At 36.0% G+C, this 14458-nt stretch overlaps 3 protein-coding genes across 3 annotated transcripts; 2 read left to right on the top strand and 1 right to left on the bottom strand.

Moving 5' to 3' along the window:
- The first annotated feature begins 2509 nt into the window (after positions 1–2509).
- On the top strand, positions 2510–3224 carry LOC125844398 (uncharacterized). The gene has a single exon (XM_049523714.1). It carries the CDS (start codon positions 2574–2576, stop codon positions 2997–2999), a length of 426 nt encoding a protein of 141 aa, XP_049379671.1. The 5' UTR covers positions 2510–2573; the 3' UTR covers positions 3000–3224.
- A 3432-nt stretch (positions 3225–6656) lies between these two features.
- LOC125846094 (uncharacterized) lies at positions 6657–8327 on the top strand. Its single transcript, XM_049525544.1, has one exon. It carries the CDS (start codon positions 6657–6659, stop codon positions 8256–8258), a length of 1602 nt encoding a protein of 533 aa, XP_049381501.1. The 3' UTR covers positions 8259–8327.
- A 2624-nt stretch (positions 8328–10951) lies between these two features.
- LOC125846095 (disease resistance protein RPM1-like) lies at positions 10952–13102 on the bottom strand. Its single transcript, XM_049525545.1, has one exon. The coding sequence runs from the start codon at positions 13100–13102 to the stop codon at positions 10952–10954; it is 2151 nt and encodes a 716-aa protein (XP_049381502.1).
- Between the last annotated feature and the right edge of the window lie 1356 nt (positions 13103–14458).

Raw genomic sequence — 14458 nt, forward strand, 5'->3', positions numbered from 1 at the left:
ACAATTGTATGTACATCGTAAAATTTGATGATATGTTGGATATTAATATATTATAAAATTGCTAGTAAAGAGAATATAATAGTATATAAATTATTTTTGAAGTGTTTTAATTTGATCTATCCAATTTCATCAAGCAAGTTGACATTGATGATTGAACTAGCTTGTCAAGTTCATCATTTGATGTTTTGTTTTTTTCAAGATAGAAGTTGTTTTGATGTGGTTCTTGAGTAGATGAAATGATTAAGCCAACCATAAAGTTGATTTACTCTTATCTAATGTAAGAAAGTCATAAAAATCATGAGGAATAGATAAAAACGAATTCAGAATTTCGTGAGTTCAGCTGAATTCATTATTTTCGGTTCAAAGTATAGATGTATACATATACAGAAGAAATTTAAAAATATATATGCTTATAATAAGTGGAATTCTTGCATTCATTTCATTGGAACAACAATATGTTAAGAATATCTGTGTTAAGTTTTAATTCGACAACTGGATTTAAAGTCAATGAATTAGCGAGCCAAGTGTATGGAGCTGATAGAATGATGACGTAGAGCCCGACTTAGTGTATTTATCCGTCTATGAACTTTGCAGATGTATACACAAGAAAAAGCTAGTGGCTTTGGTGATCATAAAAACTCGATTGATGCAGGTAATGTCACGCAATTAATCTTCAAATTCACCTATGATTAGTGATGGACTAATTTAAACATAAATTCACATTTAAATTAGCAGACTTTTGTAATAGAGATTAGATATTGATTATACATGATATACACACGATTAATTAAAATTTAAATGGTCGGATGAACGGCTATTTAGATTAATTCTTCTCATAAACATATTGAACAACAAAATGGGCTTTCTACAAATTCAAAAACAAATGTCAGGCCCATTGGCCCAAGGAGAAATTTCTATTTTCTGGTAGACTTCAAAGATTTATAAATTTTTTTTTTTGCAGGATTTGAAGTTTGAATTATAGTGAAGTAGTTCCAATTTAGACTTAGCAAAGGTAAAAATCTAAATTATTTTTGTCTTTTTTCATCTCTATTTTTAAGTTATTATTTTTAGTTGATTGCCAAGTTTTTATGAGTTCTTGATTCAACTGGCTTTGCTGTGTTATGGGGTTTAAAGATTCTGCCAAAAAAAATCAATTTGTTGTTCTAATTTATATCTCATTTAATGATGTGATTAGGATCTCCAAGTTGAGTTTTTTTTTCCTTAAACAGTTGAAAAGATTGTACCTTTGCTCTAAGTTTAGAGGCAAATAAGCAAATTTGGGACTTCTGATGTGTTTGGTCATTTTCGAGCTAAGAATATGTATACAAATACAATAACAACATATCCAGTGTAATCTCACAAGTGGGATCTGGGAGCGTAGCGTATACGCAGACCTTACCCTACCTCAATTGGTGGATATACTAATGACCTGCTGAATTTTTGGATTATGCTAGAATGCATACAAAGAGTGTGACAGTAGAAGATGCAATAAGATCTAGGCTTGAAAAAAAAAAACACGAGGTGATTTCTTTCCACCTGCATAAGTCATGGTGGTAGAGTTATCTAGTATTTGTGTTGGTGGGAGGTAGTAGGTATCTGGTGGAATTAGTCGAGGTGTGATTGAAATGCAATTTATATCTAGGTTACATGCCCCGCAGATGTGTGTTTAGCTGCCATGGCCTTAGTATCGGAGCTGCTCATCGATGCTTGAATTTGGATAGATGAAATCCTAAAGCATAAGTATATTGGATGTCTATGATCTTGAAATGTCATTGCTTTTCTCTAATGATGAAATGTCCTATGGATTTACTCTTTAGCGCTATTCATTTTGCCTATCTTTAGCAGAATACGCGAGTTAAACACTGTCTGGTGTTGCATCAATCCCATTTTGATGATTATATCGATCCTAATTCCTACCTAAGCCTAAAAAGGTAGGAATCCGATATACTTCACAGTAATATACTTGCAAACAATTATATGCTTATCTATTCAGTGTATTGTCTTTTTACATTTATGTTAATAACAGGAAGTTCCTTGTTGGATATCCTCAAGCTCATGTTAGAGAAAACTAAGTTTCAGCAGAAATTTGTATTGAAATGACTGTCTAGGCAGTCGATGATTTGGAACTGATCTTAGATAAAAGGTGTCGTTATACGTTTCAATTACACAATGTGGGAAATCATTTATTTCATTCTGATCATATAAAATGTGTTATCTCATACTTTTCCCTTGAAACAATAGAATAATTATGGTACATTCTCTTCATTGAAAACAGAACGTGTTAAACGTTTGGTGATATATAGATTTGTTCGTACAAACATTTTCCGCAACAATTTGTTCCAGTTTGTACATGCTAATTCATTCTGTAAGTTGTCCAATATCCGAGGCAAGATGTACCAGAGCTTATGTTTAAGCTGATCTTCATTTTTGCTTGCTAGTATGTAAGTCCTTAGATTTGTCGTTTGCAGAAGTATGAAATAAGTACATTGTTCGGGGAAATCTTCATTTCAAGATGAAACACTAATATATGATGTGTGATGCAGAATCAGTCTGGAGATAGACGATTCTGAAGAATGGATTCCGAGCTGGTACTACATACCGGTGGATGTCACTGTAAAAGAGTAAGATGGCGAGTCTATGCACCATCTAGCATTGTTGCGTGGGATTGTAACTGCTCTGACTGCTCCATGAGAAGAAACACACACTTCATAGTTCCCTCAGAGAGATTTGAACTTCTCAGAGACTCCAAGGAGTTCATTACAACCTATACATTTGGTACTCACACAGCTAAGCACACCTTCTGCAAAGTTTGTGGCATAACTTCATTTTACATTCCACGATCGAATCCAGATGGAATAGCTGTTACATTAAGGTGTGTTGACCCTGGCACGCTAACTCATGTTGAGATCAAATGTTTCGATGGACAAAATTGGGAAGGCTCGTACGAGCAAACTGGCATTGCTTCGTGCTCAAAGGCAACAGATGAAGACTCAAAATGATATCAGCTTCTGGTGAGCATAATGTATCACTTGATAAAGCTTGCTGCTGAAGGACCTTTAGTGAATTGATGAGATCATGTAAAAAATTGGAAAATCCTTCATGGTTGTTGATCAAGTTTTCTTGATTCATTTTCTCTATCTATTTTTCACAAATTTGTATTGTTATAATTTGATACCTATATGCTCCAATATTTTCTTATGCATTAATGTATTTTCCCTTACATACATGATTTTATTATTCTTTACTTGTGCCGACGATGGTAGGGATAAAGTTGTGTATACATCATTTTTTCAGACCTCACTTGTGGAATTTGAATTATATTTTGTTGTTGTTGTATAGGTTGAATTTTGTATAAGGTAGAGTTCAATCATTGCTTCATTGTGAAAATTGAAAAAATTATAAAATTTCAAAAAAAGTAATTTTGTTTTCAAAGTGAAATATGATATTTGGAAATGGTCACATACCAACTAAGCTATTGTGTTTGATGATATTTCCCTTTTTCTAACTATTTTTTATTTTTTATTTTACTTCTCAAATGGTCAATTTGTGACATCCAAAGGTATAATTGTTTAATAATTCCATAAGCACTTAATAAACTCAGCATGGAACTGTTCTTCTGATTCTTTTCATGATCAATTACTTTTTTATTTGTTTCCCATTATTTGTTGTGCTTATTGGATGCGACTAAATTCGAATTCATGTTGATTTTTTTTATTATTTGAGGTAAAACATACACTTTCTAATAGAGACAATTTCAACCTTGCGCCAGACTTGAACTACGAGATCTCTGATTAAGTACGAAGAAATATTTAACACTCCATTACAATCTTTTTCGATTTAGCAAAAGTAAGGAACAACTAATTACTTTTAATTAACCACCAAAGGTTGTCATGGAATGGTTCCTTCTGTTCTTAAATAGAATAATTATGAGATCTCAAATTCAAATTTTGGGAATGAAAAAAAATTGTAGTAAAGACTAGAGAGCGTTGATCTGAATTTATCGAAACTCCAAACCGAATATCGGACAAGCTACTATCAACCTTAGGACATGGAAGAATATAAAAATAAATAGATAAAATTTTACAACTTGTAAGAACCAAGATAGGTAGCTATTGGAGTTGGTCAAGAGACATGTCCATGTCTCCATGATTCCAACAGAGGAAAAAATAATTAGCAAAACTAGTACTTATTTAACTTGATCAATTAGATCTTATATACATTAACGGTTGGTAATGCCAACATCCTGCCTATGACGAGGCTCAAGTAATGGGCTATAGATGGCTTGTGTCGGATTTATGATCAAACATGATGCTTGCTTGATTAATTTTGTTAAGAAGAAATAAAGTTATGCAATTTTGCTATGAGCTATAGCTTTTGACATGTTGATAAAGGTTTAACCCTGGAAAGTAGTATATCTATCAGAATTAAGGTCATGAGTTCGATTTCCAGAAACAACTTGGTGTGTGGGAGGGACATTGTTGGATAATCCCAACCTGCCTACAGCGAGGCTCGGTTGATGGGTCGGGAAGGTCCGGGTTAGAATCATGGTCTTATACGCAATATATAGAGTTAATGGTCAAAAATACACCAAAACTATAACTTTTTCGCGAGTTCCATAACTCAATTATCCATTTTGTTTTCTTTACCTAACTAAACTACTTTTTATCTTCTATTGAAACACATCTCATGTTGAGTTGGTCAAATATTTGTTCCGAATCGACAACAGGCGTGTGTAGACCAACTCAACATCGAGATGTGTTTTAATAAAAAGAGAGTGATAATTATTTAGGTATGAAACTCACGAAAAGGTGATAATTTAGATAGGTAAATAAAATATGATTAGTTACAGTATAAGAATCGCGAAAATGTGACAATTTAAGTGATGTTTTTTTACCATTAATTGTTTTTGGTTATTCCATTGACTTTCCCATAGATAGACGTAGTCCACAACTTGTGGGAAATTCCTTTTGGCCAATATTAGGTCATAAAAAAATGAAGTTCCTATATTCCAAAATACTAATTAATGTATAGTTGTTAATTATTTAATTTACATGATCATTAGCTTAAGTTCTTTGATCAATTTGGCTTGGATTAACCATGTACACGTTTTGTTTCCCCACTTGCATTTACACGTTTTGTTTCCCATATATAAAAGCTGTAGCCTTATGTTGTTTCTCTAGCTAATTTGTGTGGTAGGACGTATCGTAAATAGTCTCCCTACCTTATAAAGATAGTGGTAAGATCTGCGTACACTCACCCTGTATTATGTTGTTGTTGTTGATTTTTCATAGTCATTGTTTCTATTAACTTTTTGTTTTTGCTTGCCTTTTTCCTATCATCAGCATAAGGTCCATTACATATATTTGCTGATAAATTGTGGAGCATGAAGTGATTTTTCTGTATATTTCCAGCATTAAGGTCAGTAAAACTGATTAAGTTTCACTTTTATTTTCCTTAGTTTTTGTTATTCTTATTTTTGTTCATGGCATTGTTCATTAAAAGCAACCTTATGGTGTATATGTATTCATTTGCCATTTGCATGAATTTTTTTATATATAAATTTATGCTATGTATTGAAAGTAATAAGTTGAGATGAAATTGACGGGGTGTGCTACATCTGTCTTTGTATATATAAAGAAATCCGCTAAATATGTAAAAATATTTGATTATGAACATAGTTATTGTTGTAGAGTGTAGACTAACTTGAGTTCCGCGTGGCTGGAGGAATCCATAAACTTCAAATACTGGATCGGCCTTTGCTTATGATCAATTGTTGTTTCCTTTGTTTTTTTAATCTGATTTCTTCATGATATCTCTGGAGAACTTCTTTGTTCTCTTAAATTTTAATCATTTTATTCCTTCATTAACATCTAAGAACAAATACTATAGTCTATATAGTCACATATAAAAAGGACAGTCTGGTGCACAAAGCACATGCACATCCCGCGTTAGAAGGGTCTGAGGAAGGGCTGCTTTTTGACTAACTTCAAAGTTTGGGTTCAAACATAATAAGTTTCTGTTCTGTTTGAGTTAGATAGCTTTCCATGTATCTCTGGGATTCTGTTTTTTTTTGTGAATTTAGTATGTTGCTGTCTGTTGTTTTCCTGCAGAATTTAGTTTCTCGGGGAAAGATGAAGATTGATACGTTCATAGATAACATCAAACTTCTGTTTCACCAATGGGAATTGGGATATTCCATTATGTTTAGCATAACATTGCAGGCTTTTCTTATATTTTGGACATACAAAAGAAGGAATTTAGTTGGAACCGTGAGAAAGACGTTGTGGCTTGGGATTTTCCTTGCTGCTGATTTCGTTGCAACGTTGTGTCTAGGAGCCATCTTTCACTTGCCTTTGGGACCGAGTGTGTCATCATCATCCGATGATCATAACAAAAAAATCAAGAACCTTTTGATTATCTGGTCACCCTTCATCCTACTGCACTTGGGCAGGCACAGTACACTTGTAGGAATTTCCTTGGCAGATAATGAATTCTGGCTGAGTCATTTCTTTAAATTTTTATACTATGAGTTCATAGCTCTGATGATAAGTATTCTGGGATCCTCGACAAGATGGTTCACTTTGGCATCGCGCATCATGTTGGTTGGAGGCTCTTTAAAGTTTGCTGAAAGAGTTTTGGCGCATAAAAAAGGAAGCATGGATGAGCTCCGTAGATCCATTTTCAAGGAAAATGGCCCCGGTGGCCTTGGCATTTTGGAAATCAATCAAATATTAGATCGTCTCATTAGCGCACATAGACAAGGCCATCTTCAAGAACAATTTCACAATGAAGAAAATGATCATCTAGCCGATGATACTAACAATGAAGCTGATGTTCTTCTTGTGGCCTCCAGGGAAGCAAATGTAATAGCCCTGTGTAAAGCTTATCATGCTTTCAACAAGCACAAAGACCTGTACGTTGAAAGTAGGTCGTACGAAGATTGCTACAGGATTAGAGGTGGGCGTTGGCGCGGAGAAACTTTTAACGTCAGAGATGCTGCTACTGCTTTCAACAACATAAAGATGGAACTATGTTTTGCCTATGATCATTTCTACACAAAAATGGCATTCTTGCATACTTGGTGGGGCTGGATTGCTCGATTTGTAAGCTTACTTTCAGTATTTGTCGCGCTTATCCTGTTTTCTGTTGGAGTTTCCACCAACGATGAATTTAACCGAGCAGACAACTTTGACAAAATTGTCACCTTTCTCCTGATAATTATGGCATTCCTCCTTGAGGCAGGGAGTTTGATTGAGTCCATACTGTCGAAACGCTTTTTGGTGCAGATAGGGATCCGTAAGGGGAAAATGTGGCGCCTTTTGGAGGGATTTATTGTAAGGCTTCCAGGTAGATGTATAATCACCCGAGAAGAAAATCCCACCTTAAAAATAGGACAGTTCAGCTTACTTCCTTACTGCTTTAATGATTCCAAGCAGAATGCCCCTTTTAAAAAGTTCTTAGGCTATTTTGATCTGAAACAGTTCTGGAATAACCTTAACTACATTAGCCGTATCTCCATTGAAGACGTTTATGATCATCGGCCTGATGAGGAAAGCAGATTCCTAAATTTGGTCTTTGACTGTATTGCACAACGACTAAGGAGAGAGCGGATGGAGGATGATCACTTCAGGTTCCAATCTCTCATCAGCACAGCTGTGCGTGACCAAATACCTGATCATGTCTTCGAATCCACGAATTTTGAAGAATGTGTTATAGTTTGGCACTTAGCCACAGATGTGTGCTACAGATTATACTATCACTTGGAGGAATCACATTATCTTCAGTATGCCAAGTACCTCTCAGATTACATGTTATATCTACTGCAAGTTCATCCAGAGATACTGTCACCACTGACAAGAAAAGAGCTACAAAGCTATCGAAATGTATGTGATGCAGCTAACAGATTCTATGATGACATGGAGATTCAGAGTCAGGTAATAACAGAGATCGTCGATAAGATTGAACCTGCATACACTAATTTACGTGGAATCCCAAGAGAGAAACGACCAAGGAACATCTCTAACTTGTTACTAGATGGCTATGAACTAGCTCGAGAGATGGGTTGTCAACGTATCCGGGAGTATAGGCTAGGTGAAGAAGTGGATAACACATGGAGAGTGTTATTTGAAGTCTGGGTGGATATACTATCCTATTCTGCAGTTTTTGTTCCAGGGAAACAACACGCTGAGCATCTTGTCACCGGTGGAGAGTTCATAACATATATCTGGTTGCTTATCATCTACTTGATCGAGAACTGATCGATTATTATTGTTTTTTTTTTCTTTGTTTAAACTTTCTCTCCAGTTCAATGTATACTTGGATGCTATGTATTGTGAAAAAATGCTGTTACAATATAAGATGTTGAATGATCAAGAAAGCTTTTCATTTTATTCACTGAACCAAAGAAGTATATATTTACAGTACAAAGAGTGCTAGTAAGAGGAATATACAATAAAGAAAGACAAATAAAAACAGAATTAAGCATTGTTGTATTAAGGTATTTTGATGATTTAACAAACTATGGTAAAATAGGATCTGGTAAAGGAACCTGTTCCTTCACGACAACTCAATGGGGTGCAGCTGTAATGCAGCCAAAACTGCAGAGGTAGGTGGGCACAGCAGCAGAGGTGCAGAGTTCTCGGCCAATGGCGAGCTACTAGGTTGTTTTGTCTTTCTTATTCATTAGACACATTGACAAGAAACAACCTAGTTTTTGCAAATGAAAGATATTCAAAGCAAAAGTCAATTCTCTCATGGAAGAACTATTCTCAAGCAGCAAGGGACCTGATCAAGTCATCTACAGAAGTCTTAAATTATCATTTGAGTTTAGTGTCTTGTGTTTGTATGTTGTAAGATCTATTCCTACGTTATAAAGGAAATCAGATCGTGTCAGTTTAAATCGCAAAAGAGTTGTTAACCAAGTTGTGTTTGTTTGAAGTCTATGTTAACTAGAGGTAGTTGATATAATAGGCAATAGGGCTATTGCTTTGTATCTTGTAATAGAGGTGTTACAAGGTGTGTAGGATTAAGAGTTTAATCCTTTGTGATCACAAGAGTCTGTACTCGCAAGTTGCTTAAAGTTAGTGGAGTTTTGAGAAATCCTGTGTGACAGGCCGTGGTTTTTTTCTCCCTTGAGCAAGAAGGTTTCCACGTAAACTTCCTTGTTCAATTTGGAGATAAGATACTGATGTGCTCGTGTCACCGCCTATGTAAACAAATCGGCAAGTTGATCATGAGAAGAAATGTGTTGTAGAGTGATGAGACGATGGATAACCAATTATCAAATGTAATGGCAGTCCACCTCTATATGCTTTGTGTTTTTAAGTTGCACCAGGTTTGTGGCTAGTTTAATCGCACTAGTGTTATCACCATGCAACACTGTAGGAGATGTAATAGCGACACCGAGATCAGATAATAGCCGTTGTAGCCAAACAATTTCCGAACTTGCTGCCGACATAGCACAATACTCAACCTCCATAGATGATTTAGACATCCTGTAGAGAATAATGAAATAATCCGAATGAGTTGTAGTGAAGCCAAAAGGAGAAAGTGTTGACGTTTCATTGGTTGGATGGTTGGTTGGCCACTTGTACACTCCGTTCTTAGGCGTCCCCCTGCACAAATCCTTCACAAAAAACTTGAATGGTGAAAACTCAACTTGTTAAGAGACAGATTATACAGCAAGCCACAAGAAGAATCTGTGTTTAGGCAGTAACACCAGACCCCATATAATCGGAGCGACATCCATAGTTTTTCTATTTCCAAGTAAAACTAAATAGCTAGCAGTAACACTATATTTTCCAGTGGGGGTTAATGTGCATCTGTCTCCTACATACCAATTCACCATTGTGAGCTTCATTTTATGCATCCTCTTCCAATACCAACTACAACCCGCAATATTACAGGCCTTGATAGGTCGACTGCTTTTAATATACTCTGTGGGTGTATAAAAACAAACCCCCAAAAGTTATGCAAGGAGAATAGGACAGAATTAATGACCTGCAATTGTCCTGCATATGACAGATGCCTAGCAGCTACAGCTGAAATCTTTGTTGTAATCTTCAAGAGAAGGTGGTTGCAATCCTGTTTGTTCTACTTTTTAGGAGATAAGGGCAATCCCAAGTATCTAATGGGAAACTCGCCTAATACAAATCCAGTAAGTCCCAGAATTCTTGCTTTGGTTTCTTCATCAACACCTGCTAGGAAGACACTGAATTTCTCCGTATTTGTCGAGCATTTTGGATGTAAGCAATATTTGGACAGTTTGGTAAGGCTGTCATGTGAACTTGTGAAAGAAATAATTGAAGTCTGGTGATTATGCAGCACTGCCAGGAAAGCTTTTCATTTTATTCACTGAACCAAAGGAGTATTTATTGAAAGTGTATTTTATACTGTCCCCTTGGGTTGCAAGGGTGGTTTGTAATCTTACACAAATAGAACCTTAGTCTACACTCAATTATTTTCTTATTCTTCTTTTTGATACAACGCCTCACCAAACTAACTTTCTCTCTTCTCTTTTTGATTACACAGTAATTCACTCAGAACAATAATGCTTAATACAAGTAGAACACAGATTGTAGGAAGGTTCAGTCAAGATGTATATATCTTCAGTCTTTATATAGTGTTGAGGAAACCCGAGAGATTTGATCCTTGTTTCCAAGAATAAGGCAAAGTCTTTTATTGACTTTGATATCTTCTATGCAAATCAGTGCTGCAGCTTTGATATTTTAGGAGTTGTCCGTCCTTAATATCTTCTTGACGATTTCCTTTTGTGCTTTCCTGCATATCATTCATCAAAATTAACACTAACATTTATAAGCAGTACAAAGACTGACAGTAATAGGAAATATACAACAGACCGTTCATAGTTTTCAAGCAAATGGAATGATACAAGTTCAGATCAGCTGGCTGCTTTGCTTCATTGTGCTGTTTTCATGTTACTCTTTGGATTTTATTGTACTGTACCTCGAATAGATATCGAAAGTCTGGAAATTGATTGTAATTCATGAACATATTGCATGAACTGAGATGACATGTTTGAGACTTCTATGGAACAAAGAGAATTTAGCTTCTCCAATCCTTTTGGAAGCTCAACAAGAGAAGGGCAATATCCAAAATTCAATGTCTCAAGCTTTGTCATTGCGCCATGTGGTATCTCTTCCCAACTTTTAAGATTTTGACAATGTAGAATGGATAATTTCTTCAGTTTGGGGAAGCCTTCATGTCCAAACTCAATGTTTTTCCCATCATATGAATTGCAAATTGATAGCACCATAAGATTAGACAGATGTTGGAGAGACCTTAGAGGATCTTTAGTAAGCTTACTGTCCCATAAATATAAACTCTTAACATAGTGTAACTTACCAACCCAATCAAGTAAATTATTCATCATAGGACCACCAATACAAAGCTTTTCCAGGCTGTACAGTTGAGGGAATGGAAACTTGTAACTTTCATCCTCAAAAGAACCTTTCATGGTAAAGGATCTGAGGAATTCCATCCTTTCGACAGCCTTAAACAAGGGAAGCAAATGTAAACCTTGTACTGCACCAATCGATAATTTTCTTATCCCTCTTAAATTAATTAGCCCTTTTGCTATAGCTTCTGTCATTTTGAGTCCAGCAAGCGTTTGCAGATCTACAAAGGCTTCAATAATCCCATCCCTAAGATTCACTACCTTGTCGGCAAATGATCCTTCAAGAAGAAGATGTCTCAGCTTCTGCCAGCCTTCTAAATCATCAGGCAAGTCCCTTATAAATGTGTCCCTAATGTCCAAAGTTTGTAATCTCTTTAACTTCTTGAGAGACACTGGTAGTTTCTTAATCTTACCACTCCTCAATCCTAAATACCGCAGTAAAGATAGATCTCCTATGGCATCAGGCAATGATTCATGACAAAAACCTTGAAGTTCCAAGACACATAACAATCTGAAGTCATTTAAATTAAGGGGTGCTTGGTGCTGATTTAGTTCAAGTGCAAGAAAAGAGTACAGCCCGCTAAAGTTTTTTTGAGAGAACTTACTCGTTGAAGTACCATCATAGCTGGCACCATATAGAAATGCACGATGACATCTCTCAGGGAACGCACGCTTTAAGCTTGGAAGGATGACAGTAAAATGATCTCCTTCCGATCGTCTCAAAGCAAATTTTCGCATCCTTCTGAGGATTCGACAAGTTTTGACCCTTCCATCTATGTTTCTCTTGACTACCTGAATCATGTTCCTGTGGATGAGCTCATCTAGTTGATCCTGTGCTGATTCCTCCAAAGTTCTGTTGTCTTCGTGCTGCACGAAGTCCTCGGCTATCCACAGACGCTTCATCTTTTTACATGAGATCTCAAAATGAATAGGGAACGAGGCAGCATATAAGAAGCAGCTTTGGAGTTCTGGGCTCAAATCAGCATAACATAATGACATGAAGCTAGCTCCTCTCAAAAACATTTGATGGACTTTGATCCAATCTTCAGCCGTGTGCTTTGTTGAGAGCATCCTTCCAACTGTTACAATAGTAAGAGGGAGACCACAACTTAGTCTTACAATTTCCTTAGCTACTGAATCTACAGATGAAAAGAATTCATCGCCACGCTCAGAGGTGCAGGCATGCTTGTGGAGCAAGTGGTATGAATCAACTGAATTTAGTTTGCATAACTTGCATTCATTGAGCTCATTTGATACCCGAGAAGTAACAAGTATCCTTGTTTTTTCTCGGCCTCTAGGCATAACATTAGTTACAACTTCAACGATTTCCCATGATGGAATATCGTCCAAGATCAGCAGGAACTTCTTTCCAATCAACCAACTGTTGATCAACTTCTTCAAGGGCTTTTCTCCCATTGTGTCTATATTGTATGGAGCCATGACTGAAATGCTTTTCAGGATTCCTTTCAATATGTTTTGCATGACGCGCCTAGTTGAATCATTTTTAGACACGAAGACCCAAGCATGACAGTCAAAGTCTTTTTGGCCTTGCTCATATACAGCTTCTGCAACAGTTGTTTTGCCAATTCCTGCCTCCCCGGATATGGTGATAATGTTGGGACATTCTTCCTCATTTGCCAATAACCATCCTTCAAGAAGTTTCACCTCCTCCTCCCGGCCTACCATGTCTGCTGATTCAAATTCGAATATGGTTAGTTCTTGAATCATTGCTTATGTCTAGCATAGATTCTTGAAAACAATGATAAATATCAAAAACACAGGAGCTACAATAATACAACTAGTACCTATCTCTAAGGTCATGACCTCGTTAACCTGAAGCAACTATTATGCAAAAAAGTTACCGCAATAACTAAAACAGTTTGAAAGGAAGTTACCAACTGGCTGATGCTGATGCTGATGGGATCTGTTAATTGCAAGGAATTCTTCCTCCTTTGCATATAACCTTCCTCCAAAAAGTTTCACCTCCTTCGCCTGACCTATCATGTGTGCTGATTCAAAATTCATTCGAATTTGGCTAGTTGTTGAACCATTGTTTGAAAGTAAGTTACCAAGTGACCATTGCTGATGCTGACGGTATACTGTCCTTTCCAGATTCAGCAACAACTCTGTTATCTCGGGGCTGGTAAGCACTTCCGATACCTTTCTTAGCAACAGTACACAATCCTTATCAACAGAAGTCTGATCAAGAGTTAAGATCATTGCCTGAATCATTGGTGAGGCTCTGATGGACCTAGAGAGAATTGACAAACAATTCCTTATTTTATGAGCCACATTATAATTTGAATCCATCTTGAAATGACACGAATACAAGAGCTTCATGTAGAATGTTGGAGTATTGAGCAAGTTATACATGATAAATATTTGTTCAACCTCAGCTGCACAAACTGCAACTGACCAAAGCCAGGTATTCATTTCACTTATATCAACACGATCATTTGATTTTCTTCCTTCTTGTTCTTCTTCACGATTAATCAATTCATCCCATTCAGCATTCTGTACATGAGGCAGCAAAAGACTGAATACTTTCTCAATATCGCGAAGCTCTTCAGATATACGAGTATCACCTTCATACATAGGAAATGCTTGTAGTTTTCGTAGAAAGTTGCTCACTGCTAGAGCTGCCATCTTTTTTACTTTAAATTGTTAGATCAAATTTGAGTGAAAAATTTGGAGGGAAATGTTCTCATGATTCTATAATTTTTTCCATTATATAGATGAAACATAATTTTATTATAATATTACCAAATCAATCTGTTCATTGAAATATCCCCTATTTTAAACACACTATTACAAAAATACCCATAAAAATATGAATTGCGTACTCGCACACAAGTGGTTGAGTAAGGTCTTGACTTGATCAAATACAGTTTAAATTTACTCAACCGATTTTGATCAACTTAAATATAGTTTAACTCGCTCATTTGACGATTTTAATATATCATCACTTTCACAAATATGAATTCTATTATGATCTCCTTACAACATATCTTTCAATTCCATAAATCTTCAATATAATTGTAT

Source organism: Solanum stenotomum, chromosome 11, assembly GCF_019186545.1.
Source record: "Solanum stenotomum isolate F172 chromosome 11, ASM1918654v1, whole genome shotgun sequence".
In the NCBI taxonomy this organism is placed as follows: domain Eukaryota; kingdom Viridiplantae; phylum Streptophyta; class Magnoliopsida; order Solanales; family Solanaceae; genus Solanum; species Solanum stenotomum.

Excerpts from the sequence above, each read along its gene's own strand:
- LOC125844398 (XM_049523714.1), top strand. The coding sequence starts at position 2,574 with ATGGATTCCGAGCTGGTACTACATACCGGTGGATGTCACTGTAAAAGA.
- LOC125846094 (XM_049525544.1), top strand. The coding sequence starts at position 6,657 with ATGGATGAGCTCCGTAGATCCATTTTCAAGGAAAATGGCCCCGGTGGC.
- LOC125846095 (XM_049525545.1), bottom strand. The coding sequence starts at position 13,102 with ATGGTAGGCCGGGAGGAGGAGGTGAAACTTCTTGAAGGATGGTTATTG.